This window comes from Myodes glareolus, chromosome 26 (assembly GCF_982192425.1).
Source record: "Myodes glareolus chromosome 26, mMyoGla1.1, whole genome shotgun sequence".
NCBI lineage: Eukaryota > Metazoa > Chordata > Mammalia > Rodentia > Cricetidae > Myodes > Myodes glareolus.
In genome coordinates, this window is record NC_142051.1 from 15,314,047 (window position 1) to 15,336,446 (window position 22,400).

Consider the following 22,400-nt stretch of genomic DNA (forward strand, 5'->3'; position numbering starts at 1 on the left):
TGAAAATGTCAAGGGGAATAGAGACTTGTATTTTAAAAGGGTGTTTTCATGCAGTTGGAGTCAGTAAAGCATTCAGTGTATTTTGTGGTTCATTAATTCAGTAAAGTATTTATTTTGTGTGTCTGTTTTAGGCACTGAAGATAAGAGTGATAAGCATCATAGACAAAGAGCCTCTGTTTGAGGACTTAGATACTAAGGGTTGGCAGACAATTGTGAACAAAATTCAGACAGTTGGGTGGTTTGTGAAGACAGAAATGTCAGTGTTAAGGTGCTTGGCATTGAAAATCTGAGGTGAAGTCATCGGAAAACAGCAACAAGCGCAGTGACACTAAGTTGAAAACTGACTTGAAGAAGGTCGGGACAAGGATGGTGCGGCCTCATCCTGCTCCACCTTTTCCCTCATCCTTCTTCTTTTCTTCTCTTTTTTTTCCTTCTTTCTTCCTCCACATGTCATTATCACTTCTACCTGCACTCTTAATCCTCCTTCCCCTCATGCTCAGTTCAAATGACCTCTGTACTGTTAGAGATTAATACTCATGTTATTTATTTTTAACAGTTGCTTTTCTTTGAACTGATCGCCCCAGTTGTAAGAGTACCTACTCAGTTCTTAGTTTTCTTCTAATTCACTTGTGCCGTGCAGTTTGTTTAAATGTAAAGCAGCTCTATGTCTTAGGGAGGCGACAGAGGCTCTTCTGTCCTTTAGTGTTTTCCATTCCCATCCTCTTTACAAGCATGAGGCTCAGAAAGTGTTGATAGTGTTATTTAAGTTCAGTAGGACCTCCTTGTTGTATTGCATTTTATTTGACCATTAGTCAGAGACAGTTTGAGTATCTTGCATTGCTTTGCCTGTTAAACACATAAATCTGGGTGTTGAGCAACCAAATATTTGTGATAGAATTATTTATAGTCAGATTAAAAGAAGGATATCAGGAAAGCTACCACTATAGAGATACAAAATCTAAAGTTATGAACATTAAATTATGATGACCAGAGAATAAATTAATTTAAAGGGAATATTGTTGGTTAACTTTTTTTGTCAGTAAAAGAAACTTTCCATTTTATATTAATAATTGACCTTTGAAATCTGAATTATTAAAATATTCAGAAAATATTTGTAGTTATTTTGGCAGTTTTGCCAGACTAATTGTGATATGCTCCTACTAAAATTCAGGAGTTTCTTTTTGTCTGTTGGCGTTTTTTGTATATACTACTAGCTATCAACTCAGGTTTTGGAAACATTTATCCCTGTAATCAAACTATAAATTAGTGACAGCAAGGAAACTTGGCTTTTTAATACAAAGTTCTTGATATATATACACCATGCTAGTTGTCCGTGGTGAGTTCTGTCAAGTTGACAAAAATAAGTCCCCTGGGAGATGGACCTCAGCACATTTGTGAAGCACCATATGGGTACTGGAAATCAAGCTAGAATCCTCTAGAAGAGCAGCCAGTGCTTTTAACCACTGAGCCATCTCTCTAGCCTCGTCTGAGCACACTCAGGACAGATTGTCTTAATTATTATGTTAATTGAGGTGGGAGACCAATCAACTGTGGGTGACAATTTCCTCTAGTGATAATTTTGGGCTGTGTAAGAATAGAAAGCAGCTGGATTTTAATTCCAGCACTTGGGAGGCAGAGGCTGGCAGGTATCTGAGTTTCAGGATAGCCTGGGCTGTTAAAAAGAGAAACCCCGTCTTGGAAAACCCCAAACAAGAACATCAACAAAACAAACAAAAAGATCAGAGAAAGAGCTGAGCAGTAGTAGCATGCATGCCTTCCAGTTCACTCTCTAGTGGATGAATGTGACCAGTTCTCGGAAGCCCCAGCCACTGTGGTTTCCCTGCCAAGATGAACTGCGGCCTAGACTTGTAAGCAGACAACCTTTTCTCCTTCAGGTTCCATTTGTCAGGTTCTTACCCTAAGGGAGTGAAAGCTGGCCCTAGACTCGCTTTGTCATCAAGCATGGCCTTTCATTCTGTCTTGTCTCATCTTCCTGAATACTGGGGTGCTTGTGCCACTGTGCTTGACATACAAACATTTTTGGAGCCTATTAAGGAAAACACTGTTACTAGCATAGTTCCGTAATTTCACAAACTTTAGGTTTTTAATTGCCTGTAGCTCTTCATCTGTGGGTGGGCTCTATGTCATTTCTCCCGTCCATGTTAACATGTCAAGTCAGCTAGTGGTGCCGTAGTTCAGTCTTTAAGCAGCCCTATCTTTGAGATTCCAAGGATGAACCTCTCCTGTCATAGCTAGAAGATGCAGTCCTCATCCTCTGGCTCTCTCCTTCTTTCCTTTATGTTTTCCTAGCCTTATATAGGATTGTGCAGGCTCTGTATATCTATCCTTTGCCTCTGGACGTCCCACAGCTAATTGTTTCCAGCATTTGGTTAGTTGTGTTTCAGTCTTGGGTGGGGGATAACTTGTTTGGTGACAGGTGAGAGCTGCACTTACCTATGGGTATGAAGCCAAGCATTTAGAATATAGTTACGTATGTTTTATTTGTCTAAATGCATTTACTTTGGCTATTATTTGGTTTCAGTGAAACTGGTCAGATCTTTTGCTTGGTTCTAATTAATAGCTAATCCAGAATATATTTTCACTGAATTAAAAAAGCAAACAACAATAACAAAACCAACATTAGCTAACTGGTTCAACTAATTAACCTCATTACATGCAACTTTTAACTTTTGAGTGTATAGTGATGATTGAATTACAGATATTTTAGCTACTGCCTCCAAACTTCCAATTATTTGAAATATTATTGAGCACTGTAGTAGGAGAAAAAGTAGTATTGGGAAAATCATCTATCAGTGTCTACTTTTCTGAGTCACTTTAACAATTTTGTGAATTAAGGCCAGTGAAGAAAATTTTATTTGTTTAACTTTACATTTTTGCTTTTCCAGCATATCATATTATTGGCATAATTAAGTGTCTTTTTCAGTTTTGCATTTATGTTTGTAATTTTCTTTGTTTGGGCTTTATGTGGTTTGAGAATCATGGTGTGTTGCTTTTGTTTTCATTTTGTGGAATAATTTGAGAAGTATTAGCATTAAAAATTCTTAGAAAGTCTGGTAGAATTCTGTGCCAAAACTATCTTGCCCTTGGATGTTTTTCATTGAGAGACTTATAATGCCTGCTTCTCTTTGACTAGAAGCTATAGGTCTGTTTACATCGCTTAGCTGACTTTGATCTAACTTTGGTAAGGGGTATTGAGATAGTTATTCATTTATTTTCTGATTTGATTATCCATTTATTTCTAATAGTTATTCATTTATTTTCTGATTAAAGTATGTTCTTATGATTATTTGTATTTTTTCAAAGATTTATTTATTTATTATATATGCAAGTTCTACCTGCATGTTTGTCTGCAGGCCAGAAGAGGGCACCAGGTCTCATTACAGATGGTTGTGAACCACCATGTGATTGCTGGAAATTGAACTCAGGATCTCTGGAAGAGCAGCCAGTGCTTTTAACCGCTGAGCCATCTCTTCAGTCCTGGTGTCTGTTGTTAAGTCCTCCTTTTCATGTCTAGTTTTGTTAATTTGGAGATATATATATCTATATATATCTATATATATTTCATCCCTGGGTTTGTTGTTAAGTTATTAGTATGAGAGCTCTTCAGTTTTTTCTTTTCTTTCTCCCTCCCTTCCTTTCTCTTTTCCTCTCTTCCTCCCTCTCCTTTCCTTCCTTCCTTCCATCTTAGTGTGCTGTAAACTTGCCTCTTAGAACTGCCTTTATAGTGTCCCATAAGCTTGGGTATTTGTGTATTCATTTTCATTCAATTCAAGAAAGTCTTTAATTTTTTTCCTAATTTTTGCGTGACCAGTAATTTATTCCGTAGTGCCTTGTTCAGTGTCCATGGGTTTGTAAGCTTTCTGTTGTTTCTGTTGATTTAGTTGGTGTTGGTCAAGTAGGATGCAGGGTGATATTTCAGTTTTTCTGTGTCTGTTGAGACTTGTGTGGTAAATTTTGGAGAAAGTTCCATGAGGTGAGAAGAAAGTGAAATCATTTTGTGTGAAATGTTCTGAAAATATTTGTTAGGTTCATTTAGTTTATAATATTAGTTAACTTCAAGCATTTCTGTTTAGTTTTTATCTGGATGACCTGTTTATTAGTGAGAGTGGGATATTGAGATACCTACTATTGGTGTGTAAGGATCAATGTGTGATATAGACTGTAGTAATGTTTCTTGTATGAACTTGTTGCCCTTGTTTGGTGCAGAGATGTTAAGATTTACAATGTCCTCTTGGCAGATTTTTCATTTGATGAGTATGTAGTGTTCTACCCTGTGCCTTTTGATTAGTTTTGGTTTGAAGTCAGTTTTGTCAGATAGTAAAGCTTGCTTCTTAGATCTATTTGTTTGGAATTTTTTTTTCCCCAACCTTTTACCCAGAGGCGATGTCTGCCATTGATGTTAGTGTGTTTCTTGAATGCAGCAGAGGAATGAGTGAATCATGTTTACACATCTGTTTTGTTAGTTTGTGGCCCCCCCTCGTTTGGGGGGAGAATTGATGTTGAGAGATACCTTATTGGCAGTGATTGTTGATTCCTGTTTGTTGTTGTTGAAGTGGTGATGTGTTCATGAGTGTGTGCATTTCCCTCTTGATTTTGATTTGTCTGGGATTATTTACTCCCTGGGTGTGTGGTTAATTTTTTTTTTTAATATTGGAATGCCTTTATTTTCTTCATCTATTGTAATTGAAAGTTTTGCTGGGTATAGTAGTCAGTTGGCAGCTGTGGTCTTTGACAGTTTGTAGAACATCCTTCTAGATGTTAGAATTCATTGAGAAGTGTTAAGTCTGCCTTTTTATGTTACCTTTTCAAAACCATTACAGCTTTTAATAGTTTTTCTGTGTTCTGTAAGTTTAGTGTTTTCTTTTTTTAAGAATTTTAGGATTTTCTTTTCTGTTCTTGTACTTTGATACCTATGTCCTTTAGATTAGGGAGATTTTCTTCTGTGATTCTTGTGAAAATATTTTCTCTCTTTTTTTTTTCCACCTGGGTTTCTTCTCTTTCCTGTATTCCTATTACTCTTTGACTTGGTCTTTTCATAATGTCCCATATACCTTGGATGTTTTGTGCCTGAATTTCTACTTTCAGTTCCTAAACTGTTTTGTTTTCTTTCACTGTTTGTGCTTTTGTAGATTTGTTTAGAGGATTTATTCATTTCCTCTTTAAGAACCTCTATCTCATTCATAAAGGCTGTTTTAAGTAAATTCTTTGTCTCGTGCTCAGCTATGCTGAAATACTCAGGGCTTGCTGTGATGTTGTTGCTGGGCTCTAGTGGAGGCATTTTGTCCTGTCTGTTACTGTTTTTACATTGGTATCTAGGCATCTTGATTTGGAAGGTTGTAATTCTGGGTATTGATATCTGGTCTTGTCTGTCTGGTAGGTGGTTTCTGTTGTCCTCTAGGTTTTAGGAGAATGTGTTGACTGTGTGTTTTCAGGTATTTTTATGGGATGCTGCTAGGTGTGGCCTCTGGGGGTTCCAGGTAAAATGTGTTTCTAGGTATTGAAGCTGACAGGAATGGGCTAGGGGGTGAGGAGGAGATTGAGAGGGTCACAGGAAGGAGGAAAGCAAGGTGTTCATCAGGATGTGCTTAGTCCCCTGGGAATGAAGAGAGTGTGAGGAGAAGCCACAGCAGGTCTACTGCCGAGCTGGGGTGAGAATGGAGGGAGAGGTGAAGGTAGGGGCCTGCAGGTTTCCAGGAAATGCCTATTGGGGTTTGGGGCTGGAATAAAGCATTGGTCCTGTCGTGGTCATGGAAGTTTGGAGGGAAGACCTGAGTGGTCCCCTGGAGATGGGCATGGGTGGAGTTACTCTCACCTGATTTGCATTGCTCTTAATGAGAAGAACTCCCCACGCTTTAGGAGTCTTTAATACTTTCTCTGCAATTTTATTTAGAAATACTACGATGATTTACTGTTACTCGCTCTGGAAACTTTTGAACTTGACTCTGAGTTTATAAGTCTTTCTTTTCAAGCTTAAAAAAGATGATTTTATCTTTCTTATTCTTCCTGCAGCAGTAGTTAATGTTAGCCTGCTGGTACGGACTTAGTGGATGATTCATAGTGCACACAGTTTACTCTCCCTTCAGTTCTGGTGTTTTTCTGGTTCCTTTTCTCACTGGGCTTAATTTTGGTTTTGTTTTTTTTTTCCCCCTCTGTGTCTTCAAGTTCATCAAACTTATCTTTGTTGCAAATAATCCGCTACTTACCCAATTGTATTTTCCTTTACATTTGACTTTTTAGAAAATCGTACTGAGCCTTAAACTTGTAAACTCTGATCATAAACTCAGTGGTGTTCCATGTGATTATATCCTAGCTTTCCCCAAAGGTATGTATTTACATAATTGCAGTCCATATTGATACCAGAAATTGTCATAATTCGTTTGTTGACCTAGCTTGGGTTTTACCAGTTGTATGTATGTAGTCAGTTTTTGGTGTGTTTTTATCATTTAATGATAATCTGTCACCAGATCATCCAAGAAAAAGGGATGAAAATTGTAACTATAAAGAAATTTGTTTGTGCTGACAAACCTTGTTTGATTGTCACCCTGATTGCTTCAAGAATCCTAGGAGGTTGGTAAAGTATAGCTTCCTCCTATCTTTGAGAACCATGTGATATCATTTCCTGAGATGATCAGTTTATTAAGGTTCTTCCATAGCTGTTAATCCACTGGTGGATCCAAGGTGAATAGTGAGAGGGGAGGGGAAACTGTTTGGAGGAAGCAGTAGCCCTCACGGGAGCCAGTCTTCCGAGTGTGTGTCTTGCTCTGGCCTTCCTACTTTTTGACAGAGTCTGCTTTACCACTCCTCATCAGTCCTGCTGGACTGTGATACTGTGAGTTTCTGTCAAGTATTTGTACTCCTGCCAGGCAAACCTTGCATTATCATGAAAGTCTAGAACATACTTAATGATACCTGCTTTAACATCTTTGCCTAGTAATTCCACCATTTATCCACTTGCTGAATTTTCTTTCATTTCTATATTTCAACTTTTTATGAGTTCCTGCTTTTGGTAAGTGTTACATCCTTACTGTTGGATTCTTTTTTGCAAGTACGTCGGGTTGGTTTATGTTCTGTGGTTGGGATTGTTTGCGGGTGCAGTTCTGCTACTTAGAAATCAAGCTAGTCTTTTCTGAGCTTGGTTTGGGGCTTTCTTAAGGTCCTCCACAGTCTTTTTCTAAAGCTTCTTTTATTTGCTAGCTGAGGCTTTTCTTCATTACCTTCTCTGCTCTGGTTGCCTGAACATGAGCTTTGAGGATTGCTTTCACTACTCATAAGTTTTCAGAATACTTTTCTGTAGACATTTTCATATTCAGATACAAATCATTACTCAGCTTAAACCTTAATGGGAATTATCTGTTCAGTTCATTGGAGTTCTTCATTTCTGTAGCCTTCTGTCTGTTTGCTCTGCTAATCTTCGTTACCTTGTTTCTTTCCTCTTTGTGACTTGGAACTTGTTTGGACTGTTAAGAACCTTGAACTCTGATTGGCTTCCACTCTGCCATCCTGTCATTCTCAGAGTCCTTCCTACAATGGTCTGGGAGTGCTCACTTCATTTGTTCTGCTTCCTTAATATCCTGAAATGACTGGTGCTTATATAGCAGAACTAGTTTCATACAGTTTTCTTGGATGAATAAAGCTAGTTTCTCTTTTTCTCTTTCATGGAACATAGCTCTGCTTAATAGAAAATTTCATTGTATTTTGGGAAAAAACATAGTTTTGTAACTTAACTATTTGTAGGACTTTGTGGGAAAACTGTGTATAAACGTGTTTTGGGGGAAAATGACTTGCTTATTCCTGATTGCTCTTTTTCTTCTTTCCACAGACAACCTTAGATACATTATGTAATGTCCCCCTTCATTTATTGCACCTCATTTCGTTCTCCTGATGTGAATTATCACCGCATTGCATTATTCTTTGTTTTATTTAATGTAACATAGGGTGAAGGTAGTGGTGACGGATGCTTATTTTTCATACTTGGCTCAGAAGAATATAAAAAGTACCTTTAATTTTTTTCTCCTTTTGTTTATTAAGAGATAATGCTCCTTTAATAGAAGATATTAGTCTTCCTGGTTAGAATCTTGAAATGAATATAGAAGAAAGCAAAAAGTAAATAAAATTTCCCTTCATACTAAAATCTGTCATGATGAAATGTTAATTTTTATTATTAAATTATTAGTACATAAAATTTTACTCCTAATATCTTTTTTGTATAATTAGTATGTGCTGTTAAAGTTGTGTGGCATTAAGGTATTAAATATTACCTTGTTATTTTTAGATTTAAATGTATCTCTTCATAAAATTTATATAATATGAAAGTGTACTAAGTGGAATTTTACACAATATATTCAAAGAGGAAGAAATTCTAATTCTATAACATAGTCACTCAAACTTTAGACTATTGTCCGCTGAATTCAGTTGGCATGAATACATTAAGGTAGATCCTATCAAAGAACTTTATTAATACTATTATACCCTAATATTAAAACAAGATTGCCATTTAGGAGCTATATGATTAATTTATCAATTTATTCGTTTATTTTGGTGGCTGGCAATCCAAATATGTGTCATATTATTGTTATGGGACATCAGTTTGCTTGGTAGTTTCTCCTTTAAAATACCCCAGTTCCTGATTCAGAAATATAGCACCATGGTAGAGTGCTTACCTGGCATTTGCAAGACTCTGTTGTTCAATCTCAAGCGTGACATGAATTAAATGATAAATGTAAGCAGTTTAAATGATAGCATTTATAGCAGTAACTATATAATGAGTTTTAAAAACTTCGTATTATTCTAAAAACACATACAAAGTTTCTAGTGAACATTTACACTTTTGCATAGAGTTGGGCATCTTGAAGTATTTAAGTCCAGCATATCCTGTGTATGATTGGCAAAACTGAGTAAAACATAGGTTCTGCAACCTCACCATTTTTTTTTTTTATGTAGGCAGTAGGAGCTAGGAGATTGATTTTATTTTATCAGTTCTTTGTAGAACATTGTTCAATAATGTTAGTTTTCATTTAAAAATTATCCTCTTAACAAATTGTGTTTTAGAGGTTATGGATACATATTTAAACCTTTGTATTTGCCCTTTTTAATAATACTAATTTGGGTTTGTTGTTTTTAAATTATGGGTCTTGGGAAATGGCTCATAGTTACAAGTGCGTACTGCTCTTTCAGAGGACTTGGATTTGGTTCTTAGCACCCACATCACATGGCTCAGAACTACCTGTAACTCCTGCTCCAGGGGACCCAGCACCCTCTTCTGGCCTCTTGGGCACTGTTCCCATGAACACAAACCTATACGCAGACATATGTATACGCAGACATATGTATATGCACATCTATAATTTAAAACTATATAAAAATGCAAAGACTGTGTGTGTGGTGTTAGTGTATGTGTGTATAATAGAATTGGTGTGTGGATACGGAAGGTGTCCTTTCTCAGTTGGAGTTGCCCTCTCACTGAACCTGAAGCACATTGATTAGGATATGCTAGTTAGCAGGCCAGTGAGCTTCAGGGATCTGCCTGTCTGCCCCTCCTTCACCCCAGATTGGTACAGGGTTCTCCGGATGGAAACAGTCCTGATGCTGGCAAGGCACTTTGTCCACGGAGTCATGTCCCTAGTCCTCACCTTATTTATGGATTATAGATTAACTGTTTTTATTATCTCGGCCTACTGTACATTTCATATGATAGTAAATACAAGTTTCTTTAAATTTGAATGCAAAATCATAATGGATAGTAACATTATTAGTTCAGTAACTATATATACTACTTTCTAAGTAGTATATAAGAGTAAATGTTTTACATGACTAAAGCTACTTGTCCTGAAAATGTATCATATGCATATCTTTGGACTTTGGATTTCATTCTATTTTTAAAATAATATTTGTGATAATTCTTACATCAGTTTCAATTTCTTTTTTAAATCTGACATGTAGAGTGTATACCCAGGTTAAGAGCTGAGTCTCATTAACTCCTCTTCCATGCCAAAGAGTGAACTCTGTTGCAGTGTGTATAGAATAGGGGGACTGAAAGGCAGGCATTTGTTCTTCATCACTGGAGTTGACGTTGATAGAACATTGGAGTGGATTTTTAACCTAACAGTTGTCTTAAAAATATGATGTGTTTACATTTTACAATGTGACAATAAGCTTTGTGGGTGATATGAGTCAATGTATAAATACCTTACATTACTAACATTGAAATATAGGCATTGGAACATCTAGTTAAATAACAGAATCGGAATTAACTGAATATTCGTAGAATAACCAGAGATCATTTAGGACCTAAAAAATGTTAGGGGTTAGTTGGTTTTTTTTTTTTTCTTTTCCATCATCTTTGTTTTCTCTTTTAAGTTTCTTCCTTGTGTGTAATGTATGATGATTGGCATAATAATGGGAGTAGGTGTGAGCGGAAATTTTTATATTGGACAGTCTCTACTTCAGATTCTAGTGCTCAGTCGCCTCCTTTAAATATTCACAAGGAAAGGGGGGCTAGATGTAAGACAGCTACTTTTGGTTCTCTTTGCATTTTGTATATTAAGTTGAATGTTTTTGTTAATGTTATATGTATTTACATGTTAGTAATTTTGATGGCTTTTGGATAATTCCACTCTAGAGGGAGAACTGGTGGGCGGTCCTTCCTGTGACACGACCCTTGAGTGACAGTTCTATTTGATTGCCTCCAGTACTGTGAGGAAAGGACACGACTCTATGGTGAGGACTGATGGACATACATTATCTGAGAAAAGAAACTACCAGGTAAGACTTTTTTCCTTCCCCTTTCTGTATTTGTCATATGACTACTTGAACTGTGTTCATCTAATATTTAACTGGAACTAGCTGATTACAGTAAATACACCTCCTGAAAAATTTGTTGTAAGTTTGAAAATTATATAATAAAATTGACGGCTGAAATAACTGAACATTTTCCAAAGTAAAGCATGTTTATAATGTATATTTAGTACCAGAACAAGTTTTTCTGACATAAATGCCAAGATTTAGGACTATTTGATCTATAGTATATGATTTTATGACTGAATTCAAAAACAGTAGTTGATAAAGTACTATTTGTATGCATGATTCTGAAAGAATGAAATGTAAGCTAGGGGTTATATTTTGTATACTAGAGTGTTAGTGAAATGTAGACAGCATTGGGAAAGTTGTAGAAAAAATACAAATGAAATCTAGGAATGTATGATGACCCAGATCCTGTTTTATTTGTCACTAATTTGCTGCTCTTACAACATCATATTCTCGTTTCCTTACTGATTTAACACTTCCATCCTTCATATAATTATGCCGGGATGCTGAAAAGATAATGGACTTGTAATATTGCTGTTCATCCTGCTCTTTCAAAGAAGGCGAAATTTAAAGATAGTGTTATTGAACTGATTTGTTTTTTTTAAAGAATAGTGTTTTGAGTTAAGTTTTAAATGGAAACTTGTTTTATTTTTTCCGATAGTGGATCCAGTATGAAATGTGAAGTATTGTTAAATACTGAGTAAAGTTCATGTAGAGTGAGCTGTTCGGTGTCCTGTACAGATACGTATCCACAGCCCTTGGCTCCGCCTCAGCTCAGGAGTCAGTGGATAAACGGGCTTTGGACAGCCACTCACTCTCGCATCAGTCATTTGTTTCAGGAAACTAATTCTTTGTTCCCTGCTTTGAGTCAGGTGAACGCTGGAGAAGGCTGAAAGTGAGTTTTTATTGTATGTGTCAGCAAAGAGCCTTTGATTAAAAGCCTTGGCTTCTGATTTGGAGCACTACCTCCAGTAAAAGAACGCTTCTGTATCTAACCTAGAGTTTTCACCTAACTTGAGAGGTGAAGATTGTGGCCCGATTGTTACTATGTTAATAAACAGAGTGAGCTGAGACTACTCTGAGTCAGGTCTTCCATGGCCTCCTTTTCTGATTTGTCCTCCTAGACCTTACTAGACTTTGCTAATTATTTGTACTTGTATGTAGCTAGTTCATCCTGCCTTGAAACCACCTTCAACAGTGTGGAAGATTTTGATTGGTCACACTTGTTGGACTTTTCTGTCCCGCGCTACGGTCTCGCCAGCAAGAACGACGCGGGGCACTTAGGATATTTCTGCAGTAAAGCTTTAATGCCTCTTGAGAGGGAGAGCACCAGCTTACATGGCGGAGACCCCGAATGAGGGGAACCCAGCCCTTATAAAGGAAACAGTCCTCGCTTCTGACATGTCACTCTTGGATAGGTCCACTGCCCATTATCCCAGATGATGCCTCGGGAATAGGCAGGGACACAGCGGTAGAGAGTTACAAAGCACATGCACTGGAATTAAAGGCTTGTGCTACATCACCTTAAACTCACAGAGATCTGCTTGTCTCTGCCTCCCAGGCATTGGGACCAAAGGCGTATACTACCACGCCTTGAGGTCACAAAGGTCAATCTGCCTCTGCCGCCCAGGCATCAGGACTAAAGGCGTGTGCCGCCACACCTTGGGGTCACAGAGGTCAATCTCTACCTTTGTTCCTAAAAACAATGGAGAATGTGGTCCGGCCCTCCACACTTTTCATCTTTTGTTAGGTTTTGTTAAATTACATGAAGAATAGTGTAATTATGTAGCATTGAGGTGCTTACTTCCTCTTTGCAAAGTGAATATAGAACTTTTGATTTTACACCTTACAGCTGATTTGCGTCGTGGAACCATATTCATATAAAATTCCAGAATTTATACTTATAAAAGGAATAAAGCAAATTATATTTTGCACATGAAAACATTCCTTATTTCTTCCTATACTATTCTAAAAGTACTTTATTCCACATAATTTGCAAATAATACAAGTTTTTAAGCTTGCCTAGAAAATGTATTCTTAGACTTTTGCCAGCTGGATATATTTTCCTGTTTGCCTTTTATTGCTATACAGTGTTGTCCAGTGTACATTGAAACGACTTTAGAAATAGCTGTGTAAGTCTGATTTGTAAAATTCTTTTGTTTTGAATCCTCCCTGGAAAGAACCTATGCATGGAAGCATGGTTTTGTATCTAGCACCAGGATGGATTTATTAAGATCTTATTGGGCAATCACAAAACATTGAATCACCAAAGTAAACGTTGTTGTTTTAGTCGCCCTTAGAAGTTTGTGTGGTCTACATGGAACCACATTGGAGCTTATGCATCTTTACTTTATAGAAATTTTGTTGTTTTCATTGTTAAAGTAGACTTTTTGTGTTTGTATAACTTTTCATTTATTTGAGAGTTTTTGGTTTTGGAATTTGTTTGATTCTTTAAGCATCCTGATAATAGCCCAGTATTTGAGATTAACAAGACTATTTCTCTAATTCTCATTTCCATATAGTCCTTATAATGACTTTCAGATACATGTGTGTTAAAGTACTGATTTTTGTAGTAGTATCTACTTTGTATGTTTGGTCAATAAACCCAGTTAGGTATTTAAATATAGTACATGAAGTTTGTTTGCATAAATAAATTAGTTTAGGAAAGCAGCTTATTTAAATGGTTCATAGTTCATTGATTTTAGAAGGATTATCAAGCTTTCATAAGAAAATAAAGATTATGTCAGTTTTTAAAATCTTTTTTTTGTACAATTTTACCTTGTATAATTTACACTAATTTCACCATAGCTATGGGCATACACAAGTCTAAATCATCTTAATGACTGTTTTGACTCGCCAGTGGCTTTCTCTCATAGTCAAGCTCTCAGTGTGCCATCCAGTTGACTTTTCCTCCATGATTTTTATTCCCTCAGCACCTCTTGCCCAATTGCCTTTGCTGGGTTTGTCTATTTAGTAATTAAAATCTGCTTTAACTCACCTTGTGCCTTGTGCTCCAGGCTTTAATTATTTGGATCTCTCATGGATTGGTAGCCTTTATTCATGATTCAGTAATTTGATTTCCATTTTTCTAGAAGCTGTCCTGTCCTATAATTTTTTTACTATGCTCTCAAATTTTATGTGCTTGTAGATTAGTGTTCACCTTAGCACAGAACAGCCATCTGTTTTCCTTAAGTTACCTGTATATGTTCACTGTTCAGTTCTGTAGACAGTAGAAACAAATGGCTACGTAAACTCATTTAAATTAAATGATATTAACGTTTTAGTTTACCGGCCATGCAAGCCACATTTTAAATACTAAAAATAGACATCTGCTGGTGGCTGCTGTACTGAAGTTTGCATATTAGGTTGTTTTTATCACTGTATAAAAGTGTAAGGCAGTTCTTCTGTATGTAATAATGCTTTTTGAACACTGGAACCGTATCTGTTTATTTTGGTGCTGCCGGTACTTAAGCCTGGCACCTGTTATAGAGATGTTCAGCATATTGCTTGAGTAAAGTTAGAGTGAAAAACTGAAAGGAAAAAATGAGGAAATATGCTAGATATCAGCTAGTGGCAGTTCCAAGAGTTTTACTATGAATAATAGAACCTTCTTTCATTTATCTGTTAGCAATAAAAATAATTTGTCCCACATAAAATTGTGGAAGTAAAACACAAAGTCCAATGTGAAAGTTCACCTTCATAGCTTTTTCCTTAGTGCTGTGCTGTGTGGTCTTTGTTAGGACAAAAGTGCAAATGTGAAGTTTGCTGCTCTTCAGGGCTTTGTGTTTTTAACAAGTATGTATTTTCAGCTTGCTCATTATACTTATGGAGATATTGCCATATCTCATTTTTTGCTTTTTATGTTTCATAAGTAATCATTAGTTTGAGTTTGGTGTTTCATTCTTTTTTATATGTATTTTTATTATGTATATAGTTTTTGTATGTTTTGACATTATGCCTTAAATTCCATTGTTTTGTGTTGGAAAAATGAACTTTCAGCCTACCTAAAGCCCCAGACACGTTCCCAAATTAAACTCTTAACCCTTGACAGTGTAATATAAAGTACAAGTTAACGTAATTATTAAATCCATAAATGGTTAGATAGGTGTATTTCTACTTGGTAAGTTTTAGGTATCGCTATATACAGATTAACATTTTGTGCTCCAACAAAATGTAAGTATAACTAAGACATGGAATGAATTTCTAGATTAGGGTCTCTCTGTGTAGCCCTGTAGCCCTAGCTGTCCTGGAACTTGCCCTTTAGACCAGTTGCTCAAACTCATAGAGATCCTCCTGCCTCTGCCTCCCAAGTGCTGGGGATTAAAGGTGTGTGCCACCATGCCTGGTGAAAGTACCCCTTTTCATTTTTATAATTCAGCATTTAAAGTTAATTGATGATGTCTTAGAGTCTTAATTGTGCCAGTTAGCTTGTACAGGGTACCTTCTAATGTGTTACTACTAATGTCTGTGCATCTTCAAATATGTAAAATATGAAAAATAGACAAGAAATATAGAGAACACTTGATAGAATAAAATATGTGGGAATTGTTTTTAAATGAGTACTTAATAGTTGAAACTTGTCAGTAGACCTAGTGGGTAGAGTAATGATGGTAGTCGTTGTTACTATTTGGTATAGAATAAAGGTAAGCAGATGGAAAAAAATTAATTAAAAAAAGACTAAATCTAGTGAACTGGGTCGCAGTTTTCTTTTTGCTCTTGAAAATTTTGACAACAAAGGGCCCTAACTATTGTCCCTAGACAGAGATGCAAAGCAATAGAGTAGGCTAAAAACTCGAAATGATGACTTTCTATATTTGGTTCTTTTGCATGGTACAGCTGCTGACAGAAGTGGTGCAGAATAATAGTCATAGTAATAGTAATAGTATAGCAGTGTAGTATGTGCCACAGTCAGAGTTTCAGCAGCCGAAGTCACTTGGAGTTTATAAAATTTTAAAAGTAAAGCTTGGTATTTTATTTGACCTTCTGTCTCCTCTTTTCCATGTTTCTGTGGCCAACTAATACCAGGTTAAATGAGCTCCCAAGTTTCTCAGTGGTTGGCTCACTGTTAGATTATCTAGCCTTCCTTTGTGTTACATGCAAACATTTTTCTTCTGAAGTCATAAAATGACATCAAGGTTTGTTTTCTTTAATTATTCTTACTGTGTTTGTTTCTGTGTTCCTGTTTCATGTGTGCACATGTATAAAACCACGTGGTGGAAGTCGGAGGATGACTTGTTGGAGTTGGTTTTTTAACTCAGGCCTTGTAGCAAGTGTCTCTACCCCCTGAGCCATCTCAGCTGCCCCATGATATTTGTTTTCTGAAGAACTTGTTTCCTTGGAATAAAACTCATAGTTTATGCATACCCAGTGTCTTGGGGTGTAGTATGTGTGTGTTTTATAAACTTACCCTAGAATCAAAAAATTCTGCTAAGTGAATCTGTTAGGCCTAATGTCTTACAGTGGTAGTTTAAATGGTGTCAGATACTGTTGTTTTCCAAAGATTTAAAAGTGTCTGGTGGCATACCTTGTATTTATTTTGGGACTGTATGCTCCTTTTGGGAATTTAGGCCCTAGCCTTTACATGAAAAATACTGTTTCTACAGAGAGAAAAAAAAATAGCTATTTGCCTCAACTGTGAATATGGAAGGTATTCATTATTAAATTTGAAATTACTCATCCAAATATTGGTGTGAGCCATATAAAATAATAGGAGCAAGAAGAGTTGTCTCTGCTAGCATCAGTGACTGCAGCTTCATTTGTTTTTAGAGTTTTCTGAGTTCCCATATTAAAACAAAACAACTATATAGCCAAATCAAAATCCATTGGCATGCCTATAATAAAATTGAGAAGATGATATCCTTGGGAGCCCCAGTTTATCTGTTTTTGTAGTTAAAAAGACATAGAACAATTCAGTGTTGATCAGTCACTGAATAGAAACACTCAGTATTCAGCAGATGTTTTTTGGTTAGTATGATTCACTAGTTGGAAATCAAAGTAGTTTTTGCTAAATTCTATGATGACTGTAAGAGATCCTGTTACCTCCTGTGAGAGGAATGTCCAAGTACTCTCAACCTCTAAAGAATGCAGTCAGATGCCGGGTAATGGTGGCGCATGCTTTTAATCCCAGCACTCGGAGGCTCGGAGGCAGAGGCAGGCGGATCTCTGTGAGTTCGAGGCTAGCCAGGTCTACAAGAGCTAGTTCCAGGACAGGCTTCAAAGCTACAGAGAAGCCCTGTCTCAAAAAAAAAAAAAAAAAAAAAAAAAAGGAGTTAGAATGGTGCAGTGTGTGACAGCAAACATTGGAAAGAGGGTAGGGTCCAGGCGAAAATGGGAGGGAGAACAGAGCCAGGGGGGTACCCCAGAAAACAAGCTTGGATATTCATCCAAACATAGGATGAAAATAATAAAAGAGGGGACTGTATGAAGCTATGGAAGCTATTTAATAAACTATTATTCCTAATTTCTTGAATTGTCAACTCCCAAGTGGTCTTTGAAGATTATGTTTGAGAGTATACCAATTTTGAGTTTCATCCATACGATCAGTATTTGTTGGTCATTCGATAATGTCACAATCCATTGAGATTGTATTTGAGATATGTTTCCCTATTGAGATTAAAGATTTTAAATTCTGCCTTTCCTGTTTAAGTTTAAATCTATCTGAAATAAATCATAAAGTATGAGTTAGGAGTCCACTATTCTCTGTACTGTCAGTCCTGCCCTGGCTTTCTGTCCCCGTTACCTGTTACTTCTGTCTTCTGATAAGTTTGTCCATGGCTGTACAGTGCTGTTCCGTTTTCACACTGTCATAGCTTTATGTTTGGTATTTATCTGTTAACCTTGATCTTTTGACACACTTTTGATATTTTAAATACTTGAAACTAAGAAAATCCCCCGAGTTTGAGTGGAATTATATTGACTTTGTTTTTGGTTGGAGAGGATGATCCTTTTATAGTTTTCTACCCATCTGTGAATTCATGTGTTGGAATATTTTTAGGTCAATTTCTTAACCTTTTAAACAGACCTTTAAATTCACTCATATTTACTCCTAACCACTTTGATCTGTGGTTATAAATGGTACATTAAAGGAGTATATTATATAGGTGTTAGTATTAAAATAGCTAATTTTTTTCAAGTTGAGTTTTATACCCATCACTGTTGCAGAACTTTTATTCTTATACTCAGTAGTTTTTGTATTTTCCTACCAAGAATCATTTAAAAGCTAGTTTTATTTTGTGCCTGGTTTGTCTAAGTTGATGAGTATTTCTGGTAAGCTTCTGAAAAGAAATTGTTGAGGAGTTGTAATCTTTCTCTTATTACTCACTTTACGGGTAAAGCTTTAGATTGTCGCCATTAAATGGGATGTTGGCGTGGTGATTATTTTATGTAGATAACGTGTGGGTGAGGTAAAGAAATGGTTGCAGAGATAATTGCATTCTGTTTCCTGCTCCCCTTACTCCTCTTTCTCCTGTGCTGTCCTTTCATAAATTGTCTTTGCTGTCTTTGATGCAAGTTATCACTGTAGCCCAGCTGGCCTCAAATTTGCATCAAGTTTTTCTTGTTCCTTTCTGTTGATTTCTCCTGAAATCCCTTTTTGTGACTGGAGAATGTAGTTACTGTGATACGAATTATTTATTTATGTGCTTAAGATGTTTTGGAGTGCTCTGTTTTCCTGTTTCCTTTCCATGTTCAGCAGTATATTTAATTATGGAAATGTTTGTCTGTATATTCCCACCTGAGAATACTCTTGGACTGTGGTTAAAACAGTAAGTAGAGACTGGTTGAATAGATGGGCATTTCCTAGAGCTTTTTTGTGATTCAGTGGTCTGTTGTATTTCCATACATCCATGTTTGTTTTCTGAGTGTAACTGAAATTTCACTTCCTACATCTTACATCTCTGTTACATACTTTATTAGTGATTGCTGGGGGATGGGGTAATCATGGTTTTCTGCTGTTCAATATCACTCATACTTTGATGACTTTTTTTCTATTTTTCTTCAGTTTCTACTCTTTTTCTCTTTTTTCCTTCTTCCTCCCCCATTTCACCTCTTCGTTTTCTTCTTGTTTTTGTTTGGGGTATCATTTTCTTCATACTAAAAGGTTTTCCAAAGGGTTTTCTTCTAAATACTTATCTGGTGGTGATGAATTCTATTAGGATCCCCGTGTTTGAGTATGTTGTTTTTTTTTCTTTTATTTTTAAAATCTACTTTTGCTCAGTAAGAAATTGAAAATTGGTAGTTTGTCTTTTAGAGTTTAAAAAAATAGTATGCTAGCCAGGCCTGGTAGCGTAGACCTGTAATCCCGGGGCGTGGGACTGGAGCAGGCAGATGGAGAGTGTCAGGTACCTCTGCTGGCACAGCCGGTCTGCCAGTCAGACAATGTAAACATGGTGTGCTACTATTTTCTGACTTATTTCTTCTGTGATTGTTAGCTTTAGTTGTTTCTGTGTATCTTTCTTTGTCTGCTACTAAAGAATAAGACTTTTTGTCTTATTATGATAAATCTTTTTTGTTTGCTTTTTTGTATTTTATCTTTTCAAGACAAGATTTCTCTGCATAACAGCCCTGGCTGCCCTGGAACTCAACTCTGTAGACCTTAGTAAGGCTTTGAACTTCACAATGATAATCTTAAATATATGCTTTTGATTATGGCATCATTTTCTTCAAGTGCTTGGAAGTTGTTATGTTCATTTATAGTTTTTATCAAATTGTCATTTGTTTTGGGGGGGCGGTTGTTGTTGGTTTGGTCCTTCAAATGTTTTCTGTGCTTTGTTCCATGGGACTCAATTACATATATGTAAATTGCCCTTAGTCTCTCCCTTCATTTACTGATTCACTTCTCTAGTTTTTTTCTTTTTCTCCTCTCATATTTTGTTAAATGAGTCTCTGACCCGCGGTGTCTCCATGTTCTGATTAGCATGCTGATTTCTTCTCTACCTCCTTTTGATTATACTTAGCATTATACTAGCAGTATACTTAGCATTGATTATCCTGTCATTGTCCTTGTCCACTAGTTCTGCCGTCTGTGTCATTTTAATCACTAGGATGTTTCTCTTGGTTATCGTACTTTTCCCTATATGTTTTATCTACTCTTTATTTTACTGCTCCTTTGCATAATTTTTTGTTCTTGGTAGTTTTATTTTGTTGTCTTATGTATTATTTAGTATTTGTGTTAAAATTCTTGAGGTTTCCTGGGGGTGGAGTTAAATTATTTAGAAATCATTTGATCTTTATGAGAATTTTCTCTTGTCTCTGCCTCTGTCTGCCCATTTTCCTTTTGAAAAAATTTCATTAAAGAGAAACAGTAGCTTTTAGGTAGGGCTAATTTTTTTCAACTACTAAGCTAGTGTTTTCCTGAGTACTTTACTCATCCCTTGAATCACAGTGTTTTTCTGCTATGGCTTCTGGGAACAATAATGATGTATATTTATTTCAGTGGAGCCTTTAGGATCAGTTTCTTGGTTCTTCTCGGGTGGTTCACTCCCCATACCATTTAGGGCACCTTTCCATTCTTGCTGGTCAGTACTGCACTAAAGCCTTTGGGCCCCTCTAGTTCTCCTGAGCTGTTTCCCTGTGCAGCTTCTTCCTGCCTAGCTTTCGGTTGGCTTCCTTTATGACGCTGACTGAGCTCTGATACTCAGATCTGTGGGCTCTGCCCACCAGGCTCCCTGTTCCTCTGTTACACTGGCAAACTTGCATAGTCAGTCAGTCAGGAAAGGCCGTTATTGGGCTCCGTACCTGAGAGTTATTGTTAATATGTTTCCCTCTTTTTTTTTTTTACTCTAGACAGGGTCTTCTGTATGGCTCAAGCAGGCCTTGAATTACCAATCCATTTGCTTCTGTATTTTATCCATTTTTAAAGTGTGAGAAGAGATTCTTACTACTAGTCCATCTTGGTTCGAACAGTTTTAAGGTTTTCTTCTCTGAAATGATAAATGAGTTGAGAAGATAGATGAATCATTCTAAATAGTGAGACTAGATTTACATGCAGCCTAGATGGTTTCTGTTGCAAAAGACACTGTATAATGTGCAACACAGAGCTATCACAGCAGGACTTACAAAAGATCATTTAGAAAGAAATATACAGATCGGTAAATAAATTCCGAGTTGTCATCCATTCCTTTGAATTCACTCCTTCCTTCCATTTTTTTTCCAGTATATGATAGGACCATAAACAATTGTCATTCATTCTCCTACTTGAAGTTACAATTTTTAATGAAAACCTGATACTTTCTCAAAAAAAAAAATGTAAAGACCATATGCGGGACACTATGTGGTGTGTTAAGTTTTAAAACCTTTCTGCCGGGATAAAAGTACTGTGCTAATTCTCTAAAAATGTGATGGGTAGAAGAAGAACCTCCCATTCTTATCTTCTGATATCATGTTGGGCTGATTATGTGCAGTCATTGACAAGTTCACATTTAATAGTGTGATCTTCTGAAGATTTACCTTGTAAAAGTACTCAATTTAACAAATAAAGAAGGAGCGAGAGAAAAGCAAATTGCCGTAGAACAGCGGAGCAGTAAGTGCTGCAGCAGTGTCTGGACGCGCGCTCATTAAATGTTGTCATCGTTATGTTGTTACTTCTGTAGACCCTAAATCTTTGATGATAAAAGCTAAAGAACTATGCCTGTCTTCCTGTCTGTCCCAAATAAGATTGCAGTTTGCTTTTTAATCATGCCTCAGGGTTTGTTTGCTTTCAGTACAAAGCAACCATCATATGCAAATAAATCACTTATTTATTTATCAATGTAATAACTTCTCTGGCTCATTCAACATAAAAACATCATTATTTTAAAGGGCAGAAGTAGGAAAACTCAAGGGTGTACCAACTTAACCAAGTTAAAGGCTAGAACCTCATAGAATAAATATAGCATCATATTCACTCGTACTGGAAATACATGAAGTACATGTAATGAACTAGAGAAAGGCAGAACATTTTTTTGGTGACACCGCATTCAAATGCATAATTTCCGTCTGGTTATGAAAAACATCTAAACCAAAATTGAGACATTCTCCAGTGTATATGATATGACATCGATGTCACAAAAGACAGAAGGACTGGGTAAAGTCTCCAATTGAAAAAAAAGTGTAAGTAGACAGAAATGATTGGACAGCTGAAATGAGAGAAGCTAGGTGTATCTGGACGAATACCGTATCTGGAGGACCTAGCAAGAACCAAGATCTTTAAACTGGTCACATACCTGATGTATGTGAGGAACAGCAAGGGGCCAGAGTAGCAGGAACACAGTAAGAGAGGAGGACAGTGGTAGAAAGGAAATATTGCTAGCACAGGATAGGCTATAATGGAATGCATTTATCTCTAAATCACTTAGTGTTTAAATTATTAAACAAGTACTCACATCTATGAATGTGAGTAGGGACTAGGAGGTGAGGTATAGTTCAGGTGAAAGCACTTGCCTACCATTGCAAGACCTTGATCTCAGTTCCTATCTCTGCCTTTTCCCAAGAGAATAAATTAAATATTTGATAGAATAACCTCATCCTCCGTCACAGTGACCCTCCTACCTAAAGTGTGTGCCACCTCACTCCCTTAAAAATCTTTTAAAATTTTATCA

The 22,400-nt window shown here is 36.6% G+C and overlaps 1 protein-coding gene across 6 annotated transcripts in view; it reads left to right on the forward strand.

Moving 5' to 3' along the window:
• Cnot2 (CCR4-NOT transcription complex subunit 2) overlaps positions 1-22,400 on the forward strand; it is a 93,455-nt gene that overhangs the window by 22,146 nt on the left and 48,909 nt on the right. For 2 of the 6 annotated variants that reach the window (XM_048418560.3, XM_085683343.2), the window contains exon 2: positions 10,640-10,782. The exons of 1 other annotated variant lie outside the window; for it this stretch is intronic. In XM_048418560.3, coding sequence (XP_048274517.1) covers positions 10,735-10,782 — 48 coding nt within the window. In that variant the 5' untranslated portion in view covers positions 10,640-10,734. Of the gene's footprint in view, positions 1-10,639; positions 10,783-22,400 lie in introns of those variants that run through there. 3 more of the 6 variants (XM_048418562.3, XM_048418563.3, XM_048418561.3) reach the window with 2 other exon arrangements.